Here is a 22,592-nt window from a genome sequence, read left to right as displayed (position 1 = left end):
TGGGCGCAGATGTGCCTGTTCAGCAGGAGCGATTAGTTCATCGCAGAAGCGGCGCTTCATTTATCGCAGGTGCGTAAGTCGGGTAGGTTTAATGATCCAAGCCCTCATTTCATCAGGTAACACACCTTTTTCCCCAAACTTAAAATTTCCTCTCATCTCTCATCTCTCACACAAGGCAACTACTGCTCAGACTCGAGTTCTCACACACAAGACAACACATGTATCATTCTCAGCTCTACTCCTCTCTTCTACTTCTCTTTTCTTTTTCTTCTTCTTCTTCATTTCTGAGTTTTCATGACCGTATCCCCTAATTCCCAATTTTCCTCAAATTAGTGTTAATATTAGGGGGTGAGGAAATTGGTTAAGTGTAGAGTGTTTGCTTGGTGTTGTTGAAAAGAAATTGGGAAGTCTTAATCACCCAATTTTTTATAAAAAGCCAATACACTCTGTGCTTGTCATATGCTCGACGAAATGTCCAAGTGAAATAATCTCTCAGTTGGCCTTGAATTCATGTGGAATCATGTTGTCTGTTCATATATTGCACAAATTTAGAATTCTTGAGTATAAATTATGTGCTAAAATCATGCCTAGAAGTGAAAAGAGTCGAGAATTTCTAGGCCTGTGAACCCCTGATGAACACTGCAGAAGCGGGCATATTGTTGTAGCAACGAGCCCGCACCTGCGATGCCCCTCACAGGAAGCATTGCCTGAGGGACCATTCGGGATGTTGAACTCGCAGCTTGGCGTTATCCGTGACTTAGTGTCACAGCTCCCTAGCGGATCCTCACACCCTCAGCCTAGGCCCGGGTATTTTACCAGGGAAGAAATAAAGACCTACCTGGACAACCAAAAGAAGCAAGCAGAGTCTCATGAGAAGTTGGCAGCTTCTGTTAGCAGACTCGAGGCAGACTATGGCAACATGGCCAAGGCACATGTAGATCTGCAGTCGAACTTCCAAACGGAGAAAGAGAGAAATAAGAAGAAGGGAAAATTTATAACAAAGATGTGGAGAGACATCAAGGCCATCTTTAAATGGGGGCAGCCGAACAAGAAGATACCAGTTGAGGACAACGATGATAGCGAAGAGTATTCTTTCATGTCGAATGTTGCTAGCAATGATGCTGATGACACCGATGATGATGAGGCTGAGAGTTCTTCACAACAATGATTAGCCTTTCTCCCGTAGTCTGCTAGTCTGATGCAGACCTCAGGGAGACCCTCAAACTACTTTTATTTTATCTTGATATTGTGCAGTGAGTACACTGCAGTGTTTTTAGTTGGGGATGGCTTTAGGGAGTATACTTTATTTGTACATTGATGCTTGACTTGTGCCCTTGTCGGGCTTATGCTTTTGCATGGATGTTGTGTGCCCTTGCCGTGCTTATTTTACTAGTGCTTATCATGTGCTCTTGCCGAGACTAGTTTGTGATTGGTGATATATTTGCGGATTAGTCGCTTTTGTTATTCTATTTTATTTTTCTTTCTTTATTTATTTTCTTTAGTAGTTTTATTTTATGTTATTTTTGTTCCTTTAGTATTAGTTGCTTTTGTTATTTTATTTTCTTTAGTAGTTTTTAGTTATTTTATTTTTATTCCTTTAGTTTTTATTTTATTTTCTTTAGTAATGTTTAGTTTATATTATTTATCTCTTTACGTCACGACCCAAAATTCATTAAAGGTCATGATGGCACCGGATACTGCTGTCAGGCAAGCCAATACTAAATACATAATTTAGGTCTCACTTTAATATGTTTGAAATCATAGTTTTACTTCAATTAAATAGTAGAAGATGCAAATTTCAGAGTAAATAATAATATTTTTAACGATCTCAATACTGAATAACCCATAATCACCCCAGAACCTGGTGTCATAAGTGCATGAGCGTCAACTAGGAAAAAAAATACAACATGTGTCCGGAATACAAATTTGGACAGGAAAGAAAAAATAAATACTCTGAAGGAGACTCAGTTGGTTGCGGGTCATAATATGGAATGCAGCTCACCTAAGTCCCCGCGTTAAGCACGCCGGTGCGCCCACAAGGCCACTAAATATATATGTGCCCGCACAACAAAATGTGCAGTAAGTGTAGTATGAGTACGCAAACAACACGTACCCAGTAAGTATCCAGTCTAACCTCGAAGAAGTAGTGACGAGGGGTTGACTCGAACACTTACTAGGGGCTATTAATATAATGCCAATGATATAATTTAAACGTGGGTTATCTAGAACGGCTGTAAGCTCAATATTATGAAGTAAGTAAGCAATTCTTTTATAATTAAAAAATCTCCAAATTTATTGTTCTTCATTTGACAATTTATCCCAGGCCAATGTGGCAATATCATTTATTATAAATTCCAAAGCAATCAATTCAATCATGCGCAAATCATGTCGAGGTCGTACGGCCCGATCCAACATCAATATTTAAACTGTGCACTGCCGAGGGTCGAACGGCGCGAACCATAGATGCATCTATTTAATCTGCCAAGGCGTTCGGCCGGTTCCACAAAAGAAAAACACAATCAAACAGTCAATCAAGAATTCAATAAGGAGCAATTATCCAAGGAAAATGTCAATTCTCATTTAACGGTCAAGAAAATAAAGTTTAACCTTTTAAAAATTCATTTACCAAGTTCAATATGATTTAAGCAATTTAAATTAACAATAAGGTTGCAAAATTGCAAGTATAACATGATTTGGGTCCTAAACTACCCGGACTTAAGCATAATAATAGCTACGCACGGACTCTCGTCACCTTGTGCGTACGTAGCCCCCACAAATAGAAGCACATATTGAATTATTTCAGCTATGGGCTAAATTCCCTCTTACAATGTTAGAAAGGAGACTTACCTCGCTCCGAAGTTCCATAACCAACTCCCAAGCCCTTCCAACAACTCAAACCAAATCCCAACGCTCCAAAACTAGTCAATAAATGGGCAAATCCATAAATATATACTCTAATACTCATTATAATCCCATTTACAACAATTTCCAACTCCGTTCGAAAAGTCGATAAAAATCACCCTCAGGCCCACGTGCCCGGACTTCGAAAACTTTCGAAGATAAACTTTACCCATAACCCCAAGAACTCAAATATATATCTTATTTCCAATTCCATGCCCAAATTCGTGGTCAAAATCCGAAAATACCAATTTCTAGGTTTTTCTTCAAAATCCCAAATTTTCTACCATTTTTCATGTCTAAATCCATATATTAACCTTGTGTTTAACTCAAAACTAGTAGAAATCACTTACCTCTTGATGCTGATGGAACCCCTCTCCAAAAGCTCTGAAAAATTGCCTAAATCCAAGTGGGAAATGAGGGAAATGAGCTGAGTCTCGGAATAAAAAGCAACGCACTGCGACATCTGGCTTGCAATTGCGATGGTCGCATTTGCAACAAGGCATCGCAAATGCGAAGCAAAGCCATCCGTTCCAAGGTCGCATTTGCGACCAAGTCCTTCGCGAATGCGAAGGGGACAACATCGCAAAAGCGACACATTGTTCACAAATGCAAACATCCTCAGAAAATCCCCATCATCGCAAATGCGAGTTCGCAAATGCGATCCAATACCTTGCATTTGTGAGACTTGCAATCCAGACCCAAGACCAGTAGAACCAGCACAACTATTTCATCCAAAAATTTATTCAAAACACACCCGAAGCCCCCGGGACCCTGTCCAATCACACAAACCAGTCCCATAACATAACACAAACTTGCTCGAGGCCTCAAATCACATCGAACAACATCGAATTCATGAATCGCACCCCAATCCAAGCTTAATGAACCTTAGAACTTCTAGATTCGATGCCAAAACCTATCAAATCACGTCCGATTGACCTCAAATTTTGCACACAAGTCACATTCAACATTACGGACCTATTCAAACTTCTGGAATCGGAATCCAACCCCAATATCAAAAAGTCCACTTCCGGTCAAACTCTCAAAAACCTTCAAATTTTCAACTTTCGCGAAATGACCCCAAGATGACCTACGGAACTCCGAATCCACTTTCGAACGCGCTCCCAATCCCAAAATCACCATACAGAGCTATTCCTATACTCGGAATCCCAAACGGACATCGATAACATTGAAATGCACTTACACCTAACCTGGTGTGAATTATGTCCCTTTGGCTTGGGAACACTATCATACCTAGAAAGGAGACGAATGAATACAAAAACCCGGCGATAAGTCCAACCTAGGGAAGTGATGGAGAATTCGTCATGAAAGATACGGTAAGATTTGTTGTGTCCGCATCATTCATAGAGGAAGTCAAAGGGTATGTAAGACTTCTTCAAGCACTCCAAGTCCTCATTCTTTCTCAGGCCCATCATTTTCAGAAACCCCCTAGTATTGCGGTTTTCTGGTACTAGTAAACCGGGACTATCCCATGGTAATCCAGTGAATCCTTCGATTTCCTCCAAGAGAGGAGTCATTTCTATGTCACCAAAACGGAACACAGCTCTTTCTCCGTCCCAGAACATGGTAGCAGCTTCGATCAGCATGTTGTTTGGTTGGATGTCCAATAAGGAGGGTAAATTTCCAAGAACCTTTTTCACGTGATTTCTGTCGCTTGACGAAAGATTTTCCCACCAGTCTAACAATAGTGGGGGTATACTTCGGACCATGCCGAACCTGGGGACTTCGTGCCTCATTTTCTGCAAAATAAACAAAGTTAGACCCCTGCCCCTCCGGATTCGACTACTTACACATTAACGATTAGCATGTCGGCATTTATCTCTCCAAATAATGCACATATCGTGATTGCGTCCGTTGGGACTATGGAAATCCCGGTGGACTTTGAACAAGGCTTTCTTAGAGGGTTACTATGTGGAGAGCATATTAACCCTAGCTAGGTTTGACCATGATACATGTACAGTTATTTATCAGAGCAAGGTTTCTATAGAAGTCTAGACCGGTACCCTCAAGCGGACAACTTGAAGGGAAAAGGCACGGAACCGTCGACCGCACCGCTGATCGACTAGTTTTACCGCAAATAAGCCTACACTCATCAAGTGTCACTGTGGTATTAGTAGGCACGAGTGGAATATGATGTTGAGCATGGAGTTATGCAAAAAGAAAATAACACGTTGTCAATTATTTGCTTGATGAATAATGATAAAATACGGTATTTAATAATTGTAAAGACATTTAAGAAAAGGAAAACAAGGAGACAGGTCAGTTTCCATAGTAAAAGTTATAAAGTAGGGGAAGGAAATTATAAATAAATTCACGTAGAATGGGCAGGGGTGTTCAAGTATTAACGGAATAATAAAGACATGCTTAAAGACCTAATTCACAGATAAGTTCGTTATGGTAAGAGCCTAAAGATATCCCCAGAGATCGGGTAAGGGCTCGAAATTACCTTGAGGGAAAGGTGTTAGGCACCCCTCGAGGTCCATAACGGTGGGTCCCGGCCGAACTTAAATTAAGCGAATTAGTCTTAATAGGGAAGGAAGACAATTTGGAGAAATACAATATTCAATTTATTTCAAATAAGAGCATAGGGGTGGTCCTAAGTTTTTTAGCCTATAGGATCATTCCATGCAATGCTTTGCAACTTCCTCAAGTCGGGGTTTTATTCATAGCATTAGCGCATGGGCTATCATTACCTTTACTACCCAGTTACTATCTTCAAGTTGTTATTTAATCGCACTAATTGATTCTAAACCGTACCATATGCGTGCACTAGTCATCCCTTACCTATAGTCCTGGAGGCATTAGGACCTCTATTTGGGATGGTTCTAGACCACTCTATGTTTCTTAAAAATGTGAAATCTAGGCGACACACAAAAAGAAAATAGGACTTTCAAGTAAAGAGCAAGTATAGGCTCATATTAACCTCCACACATAAGCAACAAAAGCATGCATTTGAACCAGCAAACTTATTAATTTAAGATGTTATAGGCAGGATATCTATGTGAGAAAACAGGGTTCAGAAACAGATTTGTTAAGGTGAGCATTAAGACCTATTTGTTTGCCTGCTGATTTTATTCGGCATGGATCTGGGCACCTCAGGCAGAAATGCGTCACATTTTAAAACCTAGAATCATTAATAAGTTCTACGGATCTGTTGCCTAAGTGTTTTACAGGAGCGCTTGAATTCAGAGTAGACTAACAGGATCCTTTAGGCATGATTTCTACGAGTTTGTCAATGACAGACCTATAGGCATGATTTCTAAGTGTAGCACTGATTTTAACTCAAAAGATAGTTTTACTTCTTTTAGATCCTATAGGCATGCTTTCTAATTGCTTATTTGATTTAAACCCCTATAGGCAGGTTTTCAAAGTTTCAGAACTGATTTCACCATATAGGCATGATATCTATTAGTTTTAAAATCCTATAGGCATGATTTCTAGGTTTGAAACCGTTTTTTTATTCCTATAGGCATGATATCTATTAATCGTATTTAGAAAGAAATTAACAGATTGACAGGAAGTATAATTGACTCAAATAAACAAGATCCTATAGGCATCACTACAACATTTTAGGCCTACAGCCACATTAATTTAGGCAACACTCAAAAAGTGTTGCTAAAAGTATATGTAGGAACGCTTTTTAGGCGTGACCTTTGAGTAGAGTCTTTGGCCACGGGTTTTAAGGTAACACTTATAAAACATTCCATTTAATTGAAAAGACAATACTTTTTAAGTGTTGCCTAAATATAAAACTTTTGGCCACGCTTTTAAATTCTATTGCAACGTTTTTGGACGGTTGCTATATTATCATACTAAATGCAACCCTTTACAAGCGTACCCTAAAAATTCCTTATAAAAATATTCCCAAAAAATTTCCCACCAAAATTACACAAGTCCAAGATCAAATAGTACTTGGAAAATTCCGCCAATTCTCATAAGTCCAAGATAATAGTACTTGGAAAACCCTATAGGAATACATAGCAAAAATAGTACTTGGAAAACCCTACAGGAATAAGTAGCAAATCAGTTTCCACGCCACCGTTGCTCCAATACCCTCAATTGCTGCTTCTATTTCTAATGTTTGCTTCAGGAATAAGTAGCAAATCAGTTTTCTAACTTGGAAAACCCTACAGAACGTTTAATCCCTCAATTGCTGCTCTTCTATTGCTTTTAGACTTGTAAGTTCTCAAGCTTTTTGAAATAGTTATATTATACCAATCTCTGTTTTCTTTAATTTGCTAATTCCAAGAAAGAAAGAACTGGGTTTTTGTTGAGATTCCTTTCTTGCACCGATTTCTGCCCATGAATTTGGAATTCCTTTGAAAGTTTTTCCATTTTTGCTTCAATTTTAGTTTTCTTTTTCTTCCGCTTAATTTTTTGTTATATTTTTTACATTCATGTCTGTAATTTATTAGGCACTAATTACTATCTGCGAATTGAAATACTTAGGCAAAAATCTGTAATATTAAGCTTTCTGTTGGAAGATTTGGGTCTTTGCTACAGTAGCAAAGATTTAGTTTTTCCATCTTTTTGTTATTTTTGTTGAGATTCCATCTTCCTGAATGTACTCAATTGCTGCTGCGTCAAGAGTGAACCTTATAAGAATTAAGATGAGGCCAAAGACTTAACCATCATTAGTGCCGGGCAACTGCAGCGACGACCAAGACTTTGATTTTTCTCATATTCCACACCTTACCCAATCATATGCTGCAATCTCGTAGAATGATACTACAAAAGGATTTGTGACAGTAGCAATTAGCATCATATAATCCTCCCTTATTCTGAGATGCGAACTAATCTACCCCAATTAAGGCTATTCTGCTTTGCACATGCAAATACACTTGAAATAATGACTGGATTAGGCCAAGTTACTTGCACACTACTTTGTTGTAAAGGGCTTCAGTTTTCATCTGGCTAGCCACTTTGACTTCGCACAAAGCACATGAAATACCAGAAGGTAAGCAGAATCCTATTTCTTTTTCTTTCTTTTAACTTCACCTCAACATCAATCTAGAATCAGTTCAACAGCTAAAGAGAAGGATAAATACGACAAACTAATGCAGTGTCAATTCAGAGAAGAAACATATGTTGTTTTAAAGCTGTCGCTGGACAAAATTTAGACATTCTCCATCATTACGGTGGAACTAAATGAGAAAAAAATGTCATTGCTTGGCAAAAAGATTACAGGCACGTTGTTAGTGGAGTAACATTATTAAAGTGAATTCTTTAGTTACACAAAAAATGGATTAAAGTTTATTGTATTGTGTCAATTGTTTTCATCTTCCGAAGAAATCCTTTTTGAATTCAAACTTCCAAAAATAACACTCAGCACTAGCGACACCAAAGACGACCATGCTGCTTCTGCTCTTGCATACGCCTGTGGTGGTGATAGAGCTTCTGTTGTCCAAAAATAGAGTAAAAACAGTTGGCGTCGCACACAAAATTCAGTGTTCTGGCCTGTTGTTTGCTCCTGTAGCCGACTGAATTCCTTTTAAGTTGACAAACCATTGTATGAATCGAATTCTTATTATGTTGAAGTAGTTGGATGTATTTGGATTTCCTTGCTAATAGCATTCACTACTTTTATCAGTTGTCTTCAAACTATAGTACCTTGCCAAATTCCCATCTTAAAGTTTTGGTATTCCAAAAAAATGTTCTGTTCCAGAACTTTTGGTTACCCGTCATGTACATGTAATTGCCTATTTATTTCACTGTACCCGTGATGACCTCTGTATCTGGACATAAACACCAATGAGGGCTGCACTGTCTCGATGTCCATGTTGTAAGTTTGGACTCTCATCCTTCTTCTATTGACAGTGATGTATGGATGACTCCAGTTTTTCTCGCATTGCCGTAACCTCCTCCATTATGTTCTTTCCCGGTCTTGTTAATGGTCTTTCTCCATTGTAATGAAAACTTGTGTGTATAACCAACCATTGATACAAGAAGTGTATACTGCATAATAGTATATAATTTGCAATTTATAGAAGTTTTGTTATTGAGTTATAGAGATAATGATTATTAACTCAAGTTGGTTCTCTTGTTTGAGCTTTTTTTGAAGACGTTAACAAAAATATTAGCAAAAAGGAATTTGACACTACTATTTGATCACTTCCTGAAATATGAATATTGCTAAATAGGAATTTGATACTACTGTTTGCTCACTTTCTATTTTTCTTTTGATTTCATTGTTCTTATTCTTTCATGAATTTTTGTGATCTTGATTCTCAAAGAAGTCAATTCAACATGTGAGTTTTGGACTAATAAGTATGTATTCAGTTGAGTAATATCCTATCTCCCTACCAAAAGAATATTTTGTTGATTTATCTTCTTGTTGTGTGGATCCTATTAATTTTACTTTTTTTCTCCAAGAACAAAAGTCAACGCTCAGGAAGATCTATATTTGAAGTTGGGTTTGGCTTAACATAAGTGTCATGACTAGGTAAGATATTCTTATCATCTTACATTACATATGATTTTGAAAACATACTCATGACTTTTAGGATTGTAATGTATATATAATACTTAAATGATTATATATTTGATGATTCGATATTAATATCTGATTTTTAGGGTTTCAAATATTCCATCCAAGGATTGGATGGATTTACCAAGGTATAGCAAAGAGTATATTGATGGGGTACAATCTTTCTTAGAATTTGCTTACCTTTATGGAGATCCCCAAGGCGAGGAAATTCAATGCCCATGTGCAAAGTGTTGCAATATTCGTTGGACTCAAAGGAATGTAATATATGATCATCTAATATGCTATGGATTTGTTCAAGGTTATACAAGATGGATTAATCACGGGATATGTAAAATCCCTATGAATGTTGATGGTGACATGAGTGATGAAACTAACTCGTATGATGATATTAATGGGTTATTGAATGATCAATTTAGAGATATTGCACAAGTCGAAGGACTTTATGAAGGTCCAAGTGAAGATGCCAATAAATTCTATAACTTAGTTGATGAGGCAAGCCAAGAACTATATCCTGGTTGTAAAGGATTCTCTAGATTATCATTCACAATTCGTCTATATTTGTTGAAGTGTCTACATGGATGGAGCAATGCGTCATTCACTTCTCTTTTAGAGTTATTGAAAGAGGCGATGCCCGAGTTGAACATTCCTTTATCTTACAATAATGCCAAGTCTATGGTTAAGGATCTCGGTCTTGATTATGAAAAAATCGGTGCATGTCCCAATGATTGCATGCTATTTAGGAATGAACATAAGGCTGATGAATATTGTCATGTTTGTGGAGCTTCAAGATATATTAAATATCCTGAAGCATATAGCGAGGTTGAGTGTTCTAAAAAAGCTCATCGCGTTTCAGCAAAAACTTTGAGACACTTTCCATTAATTCCTAGACTCAAAAGGCTATTCATGTGCTCCAAGACAGCGGATACATTAAGGTGGCATGACGAGGAGCGTTCTAAAGATGGCAAGTTAAGGCATCCTGCTGATGCCCAAGCATGGAAAGACTTTGATAGCTTTCATCCGAATTTTGCAAGAGATTCTCGCAATTTGAGACTTGGCTTGGCAAGTGATGGGTTCAATCTATTTCGAACCATGAGCATATCTCATAGCACATGGCCAGTTATCTTAATGGTGTATAATTTGCCTCCTTGGATGTGCATGAAACCAGAATATTGTATGCTTTCTTTGCTTATACCTGAGCCGCGGTCACCTGGAAATGACATTGACATTTATTTACAACCATTAATAGAAGAGTTAAATGTGTTGTGGGAGTCTGGGGTGGAAACATATGATGCTTCAAGAAATCAAACCTTTCAAATGCGAGCAGCTCTTTTGTGGACAATTAGTGGCTTCCCTGCATATGCTATGTTATCTGGTTGGAGTACAAAAGGGAAGTTGGCTTGCCCTTGTTGTAATTATGGCACTAATTCTCGCTATCTTAAACATAGTCGAAAAATGTGTTATATGGACCATCGTGTTTTTCTACCAACGGATCATCCATGGAGATCCAACAAAAGGCCTTTCAATGGAAAAACAGAATTTAGGCTTCCTCCACCTTTTTTGAAGGGAGCTGATGTGCTTAATGACTTGCAAAATATTAATAATGTCTTTGGGAAAAAGAGGAAGAGAAATGATGGCCCATGGAAGAAAAAGTCAATTTTTTTGAATTACCTTATTGGCAGCACAATTCATTACGTCACAATCTTGACATAATGCACATAGAAAAAAATATAGTTGATAACATAATTGAAACTCTTTTGGATATTCCTGGCAAGACAAAAGATCAACCAAATGCTCGTTTTGATCTAAAAGAGATGGGCATTAGAAAGAACCTTCAACCAAAAGATACAAAGGATGGCAAGAGAACAAAGTATGCAAAAGTGTGTTTCTCAATGGCTAATGGAGAGAAATCAGTTTTTTGTGGACAACAAAGCTACCTGATGGTAGTGCTTCCAATATATCTAGGTGTGTGCAACTAGACGAAAGAAAATTATCTGGTTATAAGACGCATGATGCCCATTTCATGTTACATTACTTGTTGTCAATACCAATTAAAAGCATCCTTCCTGATCATGTTGTTATTCCTTTGGTTCGTCTAAGCTCTTTCTTCCGCCGTTTATGTCAAAAAGTTATCACACTGGAAGATCTGGATTGTTTGGAGATAGAGATTAGAGAAACATTGAATCAATTGGAGCGAATTTTTCCTCCAACTTTTTTTGATATAATGATTCATTTGCCTATTCATTTGGCAAACGAAGTAAGATTAGGAGGTCCCGTTCAGAATCGATGGATGTATCCTCCTGAAAGATATATGTACACATTAAAATTATATGTTCGCAACAAAAATCATCCAGAAGGATCTATTGCTGAAGCATACTTGGTTGAAGAGTGTTTGACTTTGTGCTCTAGATACGTACATGGGGGTGTGCAAACCAGATTTAATAGAAGACCCCGAAATAATGATGAATGTGGTTATGATACACAAACTTTCAGTTTGTTCCCTAAAAGAGGCTGCCCTTTAGGAGCCAAAAAGAGTGATCCAATTGTTTTATATGGCAAGTCACTATGTCAGGCACATGCATATGTATTGAACAATTGTGATGAAGTTCAAGAATATATAAGGTAATTTTGTTCACTTGTAGTATTTTCTTTTACGTAGATAATTCTAAAATTATTTTATTTATCTTTTTCTAACAAATAAAAATTATTGTTCTGTAGAGAACATGACGTGGAGGTTAATAATCAGAGGCGAGGATCTAGATGGAGCAAGGCCAAAAATCATAGTCAAAACTTCTCTCAATGGTTTGAAACTCGTGTATTGCATGAGGATGTGTCCGATCTGATAAAACAGTTATCCATAGGACCAAATTCAATTGCCAAAAGATATTCTGGGTATCTCATTAATGGATATAGATTCCATACGAGGCAGTGTGATGCAAGGCGTAAAACGCAAAATAGTGGTGTTACATTAGATGCCCTAACGACAAGCTTTGCAAGCTCAAAGGATAAAAATCCAGTTGATGCGAATTTGACTTATTATGGCAGAATAATTGATATAGTTGAGTTAGACTACTATGGCCATTTTAAGGTTGTGTTGTTTAAGTGCGACTTGTATGAGGTTGAAGAGGATATTTATGGCCTTACTTATGTCTACTTCAATAAGAAATGCTATCAGGAAGAGCCTTTTATTCTAGCATATCAAGCACACCAATGCTTCTATGTGCAAGATCCATATGATCAAGATAAACATTATGTTATGAAGACTGTCCCGAGAGACTTGTTTAGCATAAGTGACGAAATTGAATCTAATGCCCTACACTGTTATGAAAATGAGCCGTCTGAACATTTGGCAGGCCCATCTATGCCGGATGATAATGGTGAAGTTGTCTTAGTAAGGAATGATTTACAAGCAACGATTATTGATGTGCCTCCAGAAGGATTTCTTGCAGAACAACTTGAAATTGAATCGGAAGACGAGTTTGAAATAGAGGACGAGTTTGAATCGGAGGACGACGAGTTTGGAACAGAGGACGAGTTTGAATCGGAGGACGACGAGTTTGATTCTGAGGATACATTATGAGTTTGATTATAATTCAAATAAGAATATAGCTCAGCCCTTTCTTGATTAACGACTAAAGGCACATTAAAGATTAGTAGATACTTGCTTTAGACTCAAATGGATGATATTTGCTTGCCGATGTTTCCTTGTCTATTTTGTCATGTTCTAATATTAAATTTTATTTTTGCTGATGGTTTCTTCCTTATATATATATATTTTGTGCTCATATAATTTTAGGGTGTCACTTTTGGTTTCTAAAGCATTTGGTTACTATTAAGTGTGCCTCAATTTAGTTTCATAGCACGAGGAACCATATTACATCATATATGAAAAGAGGTTTAAGTCCTCTAGTTTTGCACTAAATATCCCGGAAAGTGAACGTGAGTAAGTAGAAATTGTAGTTATGAATTTGTCACTAATCTTATTATTGGAGTATTTAAAAATGTGTTAAAGTATACATATTTCTTCTATTGTTATCAGGTGGTGCTCATTCAACTAAAAAAAATTGTTGACTAGAAATTTTGAGGAAGCAGATATCATCCAAGACTGCAGATTGCTTTTCTCCTTCAGAATCTTGATCAGGTATAGTACCACTTCCTTCTCCAGTCTCGGCATTGTTTGGTAATCTGGTTAACTGCGAACGGTTAGCTCCCTGATTGAAATAACTAGACCAATCTTGATCAAGTACGGTACCACTTCCTTCTCCAGTCTTGACATTGTTTGGAAATTGGGTTAACTGCGTACGATTAGCTCCCTGATTAAGATAACTAGTCAACATGGCTGCAAATTCCTTATCTCTTTCAAATCCAATCAAAGACGAATCCCTTTGAACCAAACTTTGATTTGACTCATGGCGTTCTCCAGCAGCAGAGCTGTTATGAAGAGAGTTCAAATTTCTTGTAATACGTCGATTCGCTAAAATTGCAGCATTCAGGAGCTGAGTTGAAATATCCTCATGTATCAATGATCTAGTCTGATTCTTAGCTGCTTCTACTGTGGACACTTGATTTGCATTACTAGACGTGATTTTACTTGAATCACCTTTGTTCAAAACCAACTTTGCTTTGTGCTAAGTCCTGCCAAAGCAACTACAGCAGCAGTTTGTGCTAAGTCCTGAGCAGTAGCATACTAAGCATATGAATCTATCCAAATTTGGAAACGAATTAACCTTTCAGGAAGTGGAAGTTGACATTCTTAATGCTACCAGATTTTGAGGAAACTCGTATTTGGAGGTGCAGTTCCTGTAAGTTTGGTCTATTTCTTGTGGCTAAATACAGTATTTTGAGGTGCAATTATTGGTGTTGCAGTTTCTAGGATTTGAGAGGAATTTTCTAGTGTTTTTGCTTAAATCTACTTTTTTCACTGTTCGCGCTAATTCTAACTATACGATTTTCTTAAATATTTTGACAAATTTAAAACATCTGCATAAGAACATACTTAAGGAACTATCTTGAGATGTACTCAAATTAATTAATAGCTTGGTACTGATGTCACAATTGGTTTTGATATATGATTTATCTTGTTTTTGTGTTTTTTGTTTATTCTTGATGGAATTTTGCCATCCTCCTTGCTGGTTGTATGGACGGGTTCATTGTGGATGCATTGTGATTGTCACTGCTCTTGCTATCAGTGAGTTCTTTACTATGTATGCACATATATATAGTAAGATTTAAACTCTGCACCTAAGCGGTGCAGAATTAAAGTTATAACCACTAGGCTGCATCTTTTGTCTGTGCACAAACATCACACATATACATGCATAATTTTGCCTCATCTTCGACCTAGAAGAGGGAATGCCGTTGTAAGATTTGAACTCTACACCTAAGTGGTGCCAGAGGCGAAGCTGTCATCTTTGGCCCTGCTTTGATTGTGTGATATATGGTCTGGTTTTAGAATTAATGTCACATGTTCTTTTTGGCATCTTTCCTTTTAAAGTGTTGATGCATTAGACTCGGGATGTTCACCTTGTATTGCCTGCTGCTGTTATTGGATTACTGACAAATAGACAGAAGAGAAAAAAGAAGTGTGCCATTTCTATATTCTGCCAAGTTACATGTAAGTATTTTCACATTATCAGTTTCTAGGCGAAAAAGAAGCAGTTTTTCAGGAATTTTATGACAATTATGTTGTTTGGTGCTGTTGGCACATTGATATCATTTGGTATGCCCTGCTTTCTCAGTCTTGCTCTTCAATCAACTTAAAAAAGATAATGCCTTGCGTGAAGTGAGCTTGAGCGAGGCTATTTTCCACATATTCCAATGTTTAGTGAGCTGAATTTGAGTTTTCATATTAAATTTTTGTGGCCTATTTTGTTATGGAGGTAGCAATCAGGGACGGGGAGTTGGTCTTAGGTTAGAGTTAGTTGGGATGAGTTAGCATTGGAATGACAGGTCACTGTGGTCAAGCAACCTAAAAAATAGTAGTTAAGGATTTCGAAGTTTACTTTAATCAGATTACTTCACCAAGACTGTTCTTTCCCGACAGTAAGCTCCTTCCAGGATAGCAATTCTCAATGGACTCAATAGTAATTTGAGAAGGTTGTTGATTGACTTTCTGGTGGGGGACATAAACATTCTTACTCTGCTTAGTTTAAAGAAATCTGATAAGTGCTATTTTCTAGTACCACAGATAACAAGTTGATGTGCAGTTTCAGATAAAATGTTATGCTTTTTTCTTCGTACGGTCTTATGGTGAAATCTACCGTGAATAGTTGGGAAGAGTATTCATTATAGTTATAATATCATTCTGTTATGATGTTTAACATATGCTGACATGATGTTTAACTGTTCAACAGATAACAAGTTGAATAGTTAATGTATCACTCTTGAACTGCTCTTTAAACGTCCTCTGTTTGAGTTCCTCCTCATCTCCATCAGGGAATTGGTTGGCTTCAGAATGAAAACCATAGTGTTAAATGAGTTCCTCCTCATGCATGTTAAATGATTATAAATTTCATGATAGCTTGGTCTTAAATGTCTATTTTCTGCATAGTGTTCTGTACTCCTACTAGTTGCTAGACTAAACTATTTTTTTTCTTTGTATGAAGGATGAATCAAGCAGCAGCTCTAAAGAAAAAGGTTTCGAATCCAAACAAAGCTGAAAGTCCAATGAAGAATATAGGTTTTGATTTTCAATACTGATCAAGTGCCGAATTGGCGAAAAAATTTCAAATTAAGAGAGAAAATCTCGCAAGTAATCACAAGGATAAAGCTGTGAAAGAGCAGGCGTCACTTAGATTTAAAAGAAAGAATAATATGCCTACAACAACAGAAGGACAAAGAAGACAGAGGTTAACTCAATCCGATGAGTCGGTTCAACAGTTAGGAATGAGTAAATTGCCTATATACAAATCAATGATCCAATCGCCTTCCAGGGAAGATCTGAACACTTCACATAACATTGCAATAAGAGGACAAAGTAAACAGAGGTTAGTTCAATTGGAGGAGCAAATTCAAAAGCAAGGAATGAATAAATTACCTGTGCACACATCCATGCTCCAGTCATCTTCAAAGAAAGATCTTAACACTTTACGTATGAGTGGAAGAAAACAAGGTGAAGGAGAGAAACAACTTGATATTCAGGAGCAACAAAGCTGTAAAAAGGTAAAGACAAACTCGGTCCTACCGTCGACGAGTATAAATCAATTTCTAAAAAAATATGGGATACACGTTGGTGGTGAAAATTCTCCTAATATCCAACCAGTAGATGAAGTCAGATTTATGTCATCCCCTGTTGTTGATGAGCATGAAATAGAAATGGATAATTTTGATGCACAAGCAGGAGTTGGTGACGATGAGTTTGTTAGAGATGAGGATGTAAACATTGATAGTGCTGCAGATGGTATGTCTTAAAATTTGTAATTCTTTTACATATTGTAACTTTTCCCTTATTTCATGATGTTACATTAATCTAGGGATATTAGAGAAGAAAAGAGTTCGAGGGCAAACGACATGTAAGAATATTCATGCAAGAAGTTTTGAAGAAAGAGAGGAGGTGACATTTGACAAAGGACAAGCAGTGGGACCAACTGACAAGAGAGTGTCTGATTTGACCAACTTTATAGGAACAATTGCAAGAAATCCGAGATTTATCACCTTGGTGCATACTAGTTGGCATGCTGTGTCACAGGATATTAAGCGACGAATGTGGGAATATGTCAACGTAAGAACAATCAATTTTTTAAATGTATACTTTTTTGTATATTTCCTACTAAGTGAAGCTAAATATACGTTATTTTGCATAGTCCAAGTTCATAATTCCAGCAGAAGGAGAGAAGTGGGTAATGACCGGTATTCGTGATGCTTGGAGGCGACACAAGAGAAATATTAAGATGAAATATTTCAATAAGAATGCTACTGATGAAGACATGCTACAAAATCGTCCGAATGAGATACCAGAAGTTCAATTTCACCAATTGATTCAGTATTGGAAGGATTCAGATGTCCAAGTGAGATTAAATTGTGCATTTCTACACTTGAACATATTGTTGCATTATATCTTTTTTTTTCTTTTTGATTTATTGACTAATGTACTTCTTTTGGTGCTAGGCCATGTGCCAATTAAATTCTGAAAATAGAAAAAAAAAAAAAGTGGAGGCATCGAATGGGACCTATTAATTTTGGAAGAATACGCGTAGCATTGGTAGCTTTTACTCGACAATTTATGAAAATTTTGACTTCCATTTTCTTTGTCGGAACACACTAATGTTTATTTTTTACTTTCTTTTGATTTAATTTGTAGCGTGCAACCAAAGAGAACAACGAGGAACCATCAAAGTCCGAAATGCTTATTGCAACTCGTACAAAGAAAGGAAAAGAAGTTCATACAGATACTCAAGTTGCAATAGTAAGTCATGATAAAAGTTAAGATCTTGTTATTATATNAACTCTTTGAATTCCTTCCACGCATTCGTATGCGCACACGAGCATTCGGTATCAGTTGTGCATCGATGGATTATGATTCCCTGGATGAGGTGCGAGATGTGATTTCTGTGTGTTGATGTTGGGCCAGTCTGGGGTACTTGAGGCCGGGTTTTGTCTGTAGCTGGAGTACGAAAATTTTAATTGTGTGAGCACGTGCTTATATGTCCGTTGGTGTCCCTATTAGTGGGATTCGTGATTTGAGGGCTATGTGGTGAGTATGATGTGACCGCGAGATGAGTTCATATGATTTGAATGTGACGAGAAGGTATTGCTGAAGGTTTCACCTATTTGAGACTCCAGGTATGTTTTTAGACTCGTTCGAGGACGAACGTTTGTTTAAGAGGATGAGGATGTAACGACCCGGTTAGTCGTTCTAAGAGTTGTAGCCCCGTTCTCTCATTTTTGTTTCTTTATGTGTTGTTCAGCTGTGTTGAGTTGTATCGAGTTGGTAGGTTTGGGTTCGAAGTAGTTTTGGAGTGAAATGATCATTTAGTCTCTTAGTTAGAAAGCTAAGTTAGACAAGTCAACCGGAAGTTGACTTATGAGTAAACGAATTTGGATTTGGATTTTTATGATTCGATTAGCTTCGTTGGTTGATTTTAGACTTAGGAGTATGTCCAAAATATAATTTGGAGGTCCGTGGTAGAATTAGGCTTGAATTGGCAAAAGTTGAAAGTTTAAAAGTCTTAGGCTTGAATTCGAGGTTAGATTTTGGGTCGTGATATTAACTCAATCCGATGAGTCGGTTCAACAGTTAGGAATGAGTAAATTGCCTATATACAAATCAATGATCCAATCGCTTTCCACGGAAGATCTGAACACTTCACATAACATTGCAATAAGAGGACAAAGTAAACAGAGGTTAGTTCAATTGGAGGAGCAAATTCAAAAGCAAGGAATGAATAAATTACCTGTGCACACATCCATGCTCCAGTCATCTTCAAAGAAAGATCTTAGCACTTTACGTATGAGTGGAAGAAAGCAAGGTGAAGGAGAGAAACAACTTGATATTCAGGAGAAACAAAGCTGTAAAAAGGTAAAGACAAACTCGGTCCTACCGTCGACGAGTGTAAATCAATTTCTAAAAAAATATTGGATACACGTTGGTGGTGAAAATTCTCCTAATATCCAACAAGTAGATGAAGTCAGATTTATGTCATCCGCTGTTGTTGATGAGCATGAAATAGAAATGGATAATTTTGATGCACAAGCAGGAGTTGGTGACGATGAGTTTGTTAGAGATGAGGATGTAAACATTGATAGTGCTGCAGATGGTATGTCTTAAAATTTGTAATTCTTTTACATATTGTAACTTTTTCCTTATGTCATGATGTTACATTAATCTAGGGATATTAGAGAAGAAAAGAGTTCGAGGGCAAGCGACATGTAAGAATATTCATGCAAGAAGTTTTGAAGAAAGAGAGGAGGTGATATTTGACAAAGGACAAGCAGTGGGACCAACTGACAAGAGAATGTCTGATTTGACTAACTTTATAGGAACAATTGCAAGAAATCCAAGATTTATCACCTTGGTGCATACTAGTTGGCATGCTGTGTCACAGGATATTAAGCGACGAATGTGGGAATATGTCAATGTAAGAACAATCAATTTTTTAATGTATACCTTTTTGTATACTTCCTACTAAGTGAAGCTAAATATACGTTATTTTGCATAGTCCAAGTTCATAATTCCAGCAGAAGGAGAGAAGTGGGTAATGACCGGTCTTCGTGATGCTTGGAGGAGACACAAGAGAAATATTAAGATGAAATATTTCAATAAGAATGCTACTGACGAAGACATGCTACAAAATCATCCGAATGAGATACCAGAAGTTCAATTTCGCCAATTGATTGAGTATTGGAAGGATTCAGATGTCCAAGTGAGATTAAATTGTGCATTTCTACACTTGAACATATTGTTGCATTATATCTTTTTTTTTCTTTTTGATTTATTGACTAATGTACTTCTTTTGGTGCTAGGCCATGTGCCAATTAAATTCTGAAAATAGAAAAAAAAAAAAAGTGGAGGCATCGAATGGGACCTATTAATTTTGGAAGAATACGCGTAGCATTGGTAGCTTTTACTCGACAATTTATGAAAATTTTGACTTCCATTTTCTTTGTCGGAACACACTAATGTTTAGTTTTTTACTTCTTTTGATTTAATTTGTAGACGTGCAACCAAAGAGAACAACGAGGAACCATCAAAGTCCGAAATATTTATTGCAACTCGTACAAAGAAAGGAAAAGAAGTTCATACAGATACTCAAGTTGCAATAGTAAGTCATGATAAAAGTTAAGATCTTGTTATTATGTAGCCCCTCGCGTTAACTGAATGTGTGTCTGCTAAAGTTTCAGCTTTTTAATTAAAACCATGTATTTCTAATAAATGCAGCTTTGTATATGTGTCTGGTGCTTATATCTTGTACTAATCTAATGACAAATTAGTGAAATTGTAGTTTCATTAGGAGATAACTCCATCTAGCTATGTTTGATAAACCTTTTTGGGATGTTATATGTGTACTTATAAACTAACCGCAACTTTATAGCATCGAGTATAACTGAATGAAGTATATACGGGAGATTAATGAATTCTTGTGTTATTGAAGTAGTCTAAACTTTGTTAAGTTACTGGTTTTAACCTGTACAATTGTTCACAATTCCAGGAATATTTGTAAGCGCCACTAGTTTATACTATAATAACACGGCAAGGCAACATGAACACTGTTTAAAGAGTATTTTAACCCAAAATTAACATACATTACATATACAATGAAACTTCAAATCCAACAATAAAAGAAAAGACCTGGAAGAAAGGCATCACCTTCCCTTTGCCTTTATGACTTTCCTGTGAGTTCTCTTCGCATCAGATGCTGTGAAGGCTAATAGTCTACATAGAAAGGTTTGAAGTCACCTTCACTATCATCATTGGTTTTTGTCAAATCCTTCTTTCTCTTCTTTTTCCACATCTTTTGTGTGTTTCTTTGCCTTGGAATAGTCAATGGTAAAAGATCATTAAGTATTGGAGAAACTTTAGAAGCATGTATATTAATCAGATACTAACAAATAAGTAAGATAAACCAAACTACACATTATGCAATTCAAAAGTGTAAGCAACACAGACAGTTGATATAAATAGCAGAAAACATTGCCTTCTTTTAAGGAGCTTCTCAAGTAAATAAATAGCTAAAAACAGATAATATACAAAGCAAATCTATAGAGTTCAATTTGCTACTACACATTAATTTAATAGAGTGAAAGAAGAAACTGGTCCACACGCACTATGCACTATTTGTAGTTACAGTTGCAAAAAAGTTCCAAACCTTCAGTAGAAACTTTAAATGATATCTAGAAGGAAAAAGGCAGCAAATTGGCAGCATGCTGAAGCACTAAATCAGCAATGTTTATGGCATCTAACCCACATTGTACAGATTAGAAACAATATAGTGATACACTCTCTCTCAACAAATTTCTCGATAAGTATTAAATAGGACAGTAAACATATTAAATAAGACTAGTACAAATGATAAAGCATCATAAAAGTCCCACAATAAATTCATTCATTCTTATGCCTACATATAATGAAGAAGAAATGAAGTTCTTCCATTTCTGTNTATTTCAAGTATATGCATTTGAATTATTTTTATTCTATTACTTATTATTTAATTTGATGCTTGAGATCATAATGTATGTACTTGAAATAAATGTGAATACAGAGTTTAATGTAGGCAAAATTAATTTCTTAACCACACAATTGTGGTAAATATAAATATTTTTTAAAATTATTTCATAGCGTAGACAATTGCCACTCTTAGAAAATGTGACGCAATTTGATGTCATGCTTGATCACAGTTGCTTTAGAAGCCACGCTTTAAAAGTGTGGTCTATAAAGCAACAAACACCACGCTTCAAAATTGTAGCTCTACGTCATAAAAGTGTGGCTATAGAGGAAATATAAAGTGTAGCTTTTTTAGTGCATCGGCCACACTTTTGAAGTGTGGATCCTACGGCAACATGTAAAAAGCGTGGCCATAAGTCAAAGGTTACGGTACTTTAGGCCACCCCCTAAAAGCGTAGCCTAAAGTCGTAAAGTATTGCCTTTGAGCTAATGCTACACTTGTTGACATCTTAAGCCACACTTTTCAGGGGTGGCTGGAGCCCTTAAATGTTGTAGTGCATGGTCACTAATGCACACTGAGTTGGAAATATGTGTAGATCCTATGAACAGGATTTCTAATGCAGAATCAAACGTGAAGTCCTATAAGAAGGATTTCTAGCACGCAAATGATCATAAAAAATCCTATAGACAGGATCTCTAAACACAGTACAATATCCACATAATTCAATCAACATAGTTAAGTCCTATAGGCAGGATTACTACCCAATTTCAACAATGATATGAGAATAGACCCCCCAGTTTTTACTAATTAACCCCAAATATGTTATTACAGAGATTATTACAGCCCAAAATGAATGAATTACATAATAGTAATGGTTACACTATAGGGAGCCTTCATAGGCCCAATCTAAACCTGAGAACCAGGCCTTCAAGCACAACAGCTCTGAAGCATAGCGGTGATCCATTCATAGCACATTGAAACCAGGCTTCCAGTGTGTCAAAGTTCCAAAAAGCCTCAGGGACCTTGGGTAATGCTCACACCAGAACCACACATTCACCACAGAGTTCATAAAAGATTGGAAAATCATC

At 36.8% G+C, this 22,592-nt stretch overlaps 4 protein-coding genes across 4 annotated transcripts; all 4 read left to right on the top strand.

Annotated features, from left to right (window-relative positions):
• The first annotated feature begins 9,546 nt into the window (after positions 1-9,546).
• Positions 9,547-13,436, top strand: LOC109217228. The gene is made up of 2 exons (XM_019381459.1): positions 9,547-12,025; positions 12,122-13,436. The coding sequence occupies exons 1-2, from the start codon at positions 11,427-11,429 to the stop codon at positions 12,981-12,983; spliced, it is 1,461 nt and encodes a 486-aa protein (XP_019237004.1). The 5' UTR covers positions 9,547-11,426; the 3' UTR covers positions 12,984-13,436.
• Positions 9,746-11,116, top strand: LOC109217226. The gene has a single exon (XM_019381457.1). It carries the CDS (start codon positions 9,746-9,748, stop codon positions 11,114-11,116), a length of 1,371 nt encoding a protein of 456 aa, XP_019237002.1.
• Positions 13,437-13,550: 114 nt separating the features above from the next.
• On the top strand, positions 13,551-17,828 carry LOC109217225. Its single transcript, XM_019381456.1, has 5 exons — positions 13,551-14,205; positions 16,009-16,802; positions 16,876-17,123; positions 17,206-17,409; positions 17,703-17,828. Exons 2-5 carry the CDS (start codon positions 16,217-16,219, stop codon positions 17,826-17,828), a joined length of 1,164 nt encoding a protein of 387 aa, XP_019237001.1. The 5' UTR covers positions 13,551-14,205; positions 16,009-16,216.
• Positions 17,829-18,534: 706 nt separating this feature from the next.
• LOC109217229 lies at positions 18,535-20,017 on the top strand. Its single transcript, XM_019381460.1, has 4 exons — positions 18,535-19,158; positions 19,232-19,479; positions 19,561-19,764; positions 19,865-20,017. The coding sequence occupies exons 1-4, from the start codon at positions 18,645-18,647 to the stop codon at positions 19,931-19,933; spliced, it is 1,035 nt and encodes a 344-aa protein (XP_019237005.1). The 5' UTR covers positions 18,535-18,644; the 3' UTR covers positions 19,934-20,017.
• The last annotated feature ends 2,575 nt before the right edge of the window (positions 20,018-22,592 follow it).

The sequence above is a fragment of the Nicotiana attenuata genome, unplaced genomic scaffold, assembly GCF_001879085.1.
Source record: "Nicotiana attenuata strain UT unplaced genomic scaffold, NIATTr2, whole genome shotgun sequence".
NCBI lineage: Eukaryota > Viridiplantae > Streptophyta > Magnoliopsida > Solanales > Solanaceae > Nicotiana > Nicotiana attenuata.
This window is presented reverse-complemented; position numbering and strand designations above follow the sequence as displayed.

What these genes read in the sequence shown, in the direction of transcription:
- LOC109217225 (XM_019381456.1), top strand. Translation starts at nt 16,217, where the DNA reads ATGCCTACAACAACAGAAGGACAAAGAAGACAGAGGTTAACTCAATCC. An exon ending in GAATGTGGGAATATGTCAAC is followed by an intron (nt 17,124 to 17,205) that starts GTAAGAACAATC and finishes TATTTTGCATAG; the next exon opens with TCCAAGTTCATAATTCCAGC. An exon ending in GGAAGGATTCAGATGTCCAA is followed by an intron (nt 17,410 to 17,702) that starts GTGAGATTAAAT and finishes TTTAATTTGTAG; the next exon opens with CGTGCAACCAAAGAGAACAA.
- LOC109217226 (XM_019381457.1), top strand. Translation starts at nt 9,746, where the DNA reads ATGAATGTTGATGGTGACATGAGTGATGAAACTAACTCGTATGATGAT.
- LOC109217229 (XM_019381460.1), top strand. Translation starts at nt 18,645, where the DNA reads ATGAGTAAATTGCCTATATACAAATCAATGATCCAATCGCTTTCCACG. An exon ending in GAATGTGGGAATATGTCAAT is followed by an intron (nt 19,480 to 19,560) that starts GTAAGAACAATC and finishes TATTTTGCATAG; the next exon opens with TCCAAGTTCATAATTCCAGC. An exon ending in GGAAGGATTCAGATGTCCAA is followed by an intron (nt 19,765 to 19,864) that starts GTGAGATTAAAT and finishes TTTTGGTGCTAG; the next exon opens with GCCATGTGCCAATTAAATTC.
- LOC109217228 (XM_019381459.1), top strand. Translation starts at nt 11,427, where the DNA reads ATGTTACATTACTTGTTGTCAATACCAATTAAAAGCATCCTTCCTGAT. An exon ending in GAAGTTCAAGAATATATAAG is followed by an intron (nt 12,026 to 12,121) that starts GTAATTTTGTTC and finishes ATTGTTCTGTAG; the next exon opens with AGAACATGACGTGGAGGTTA.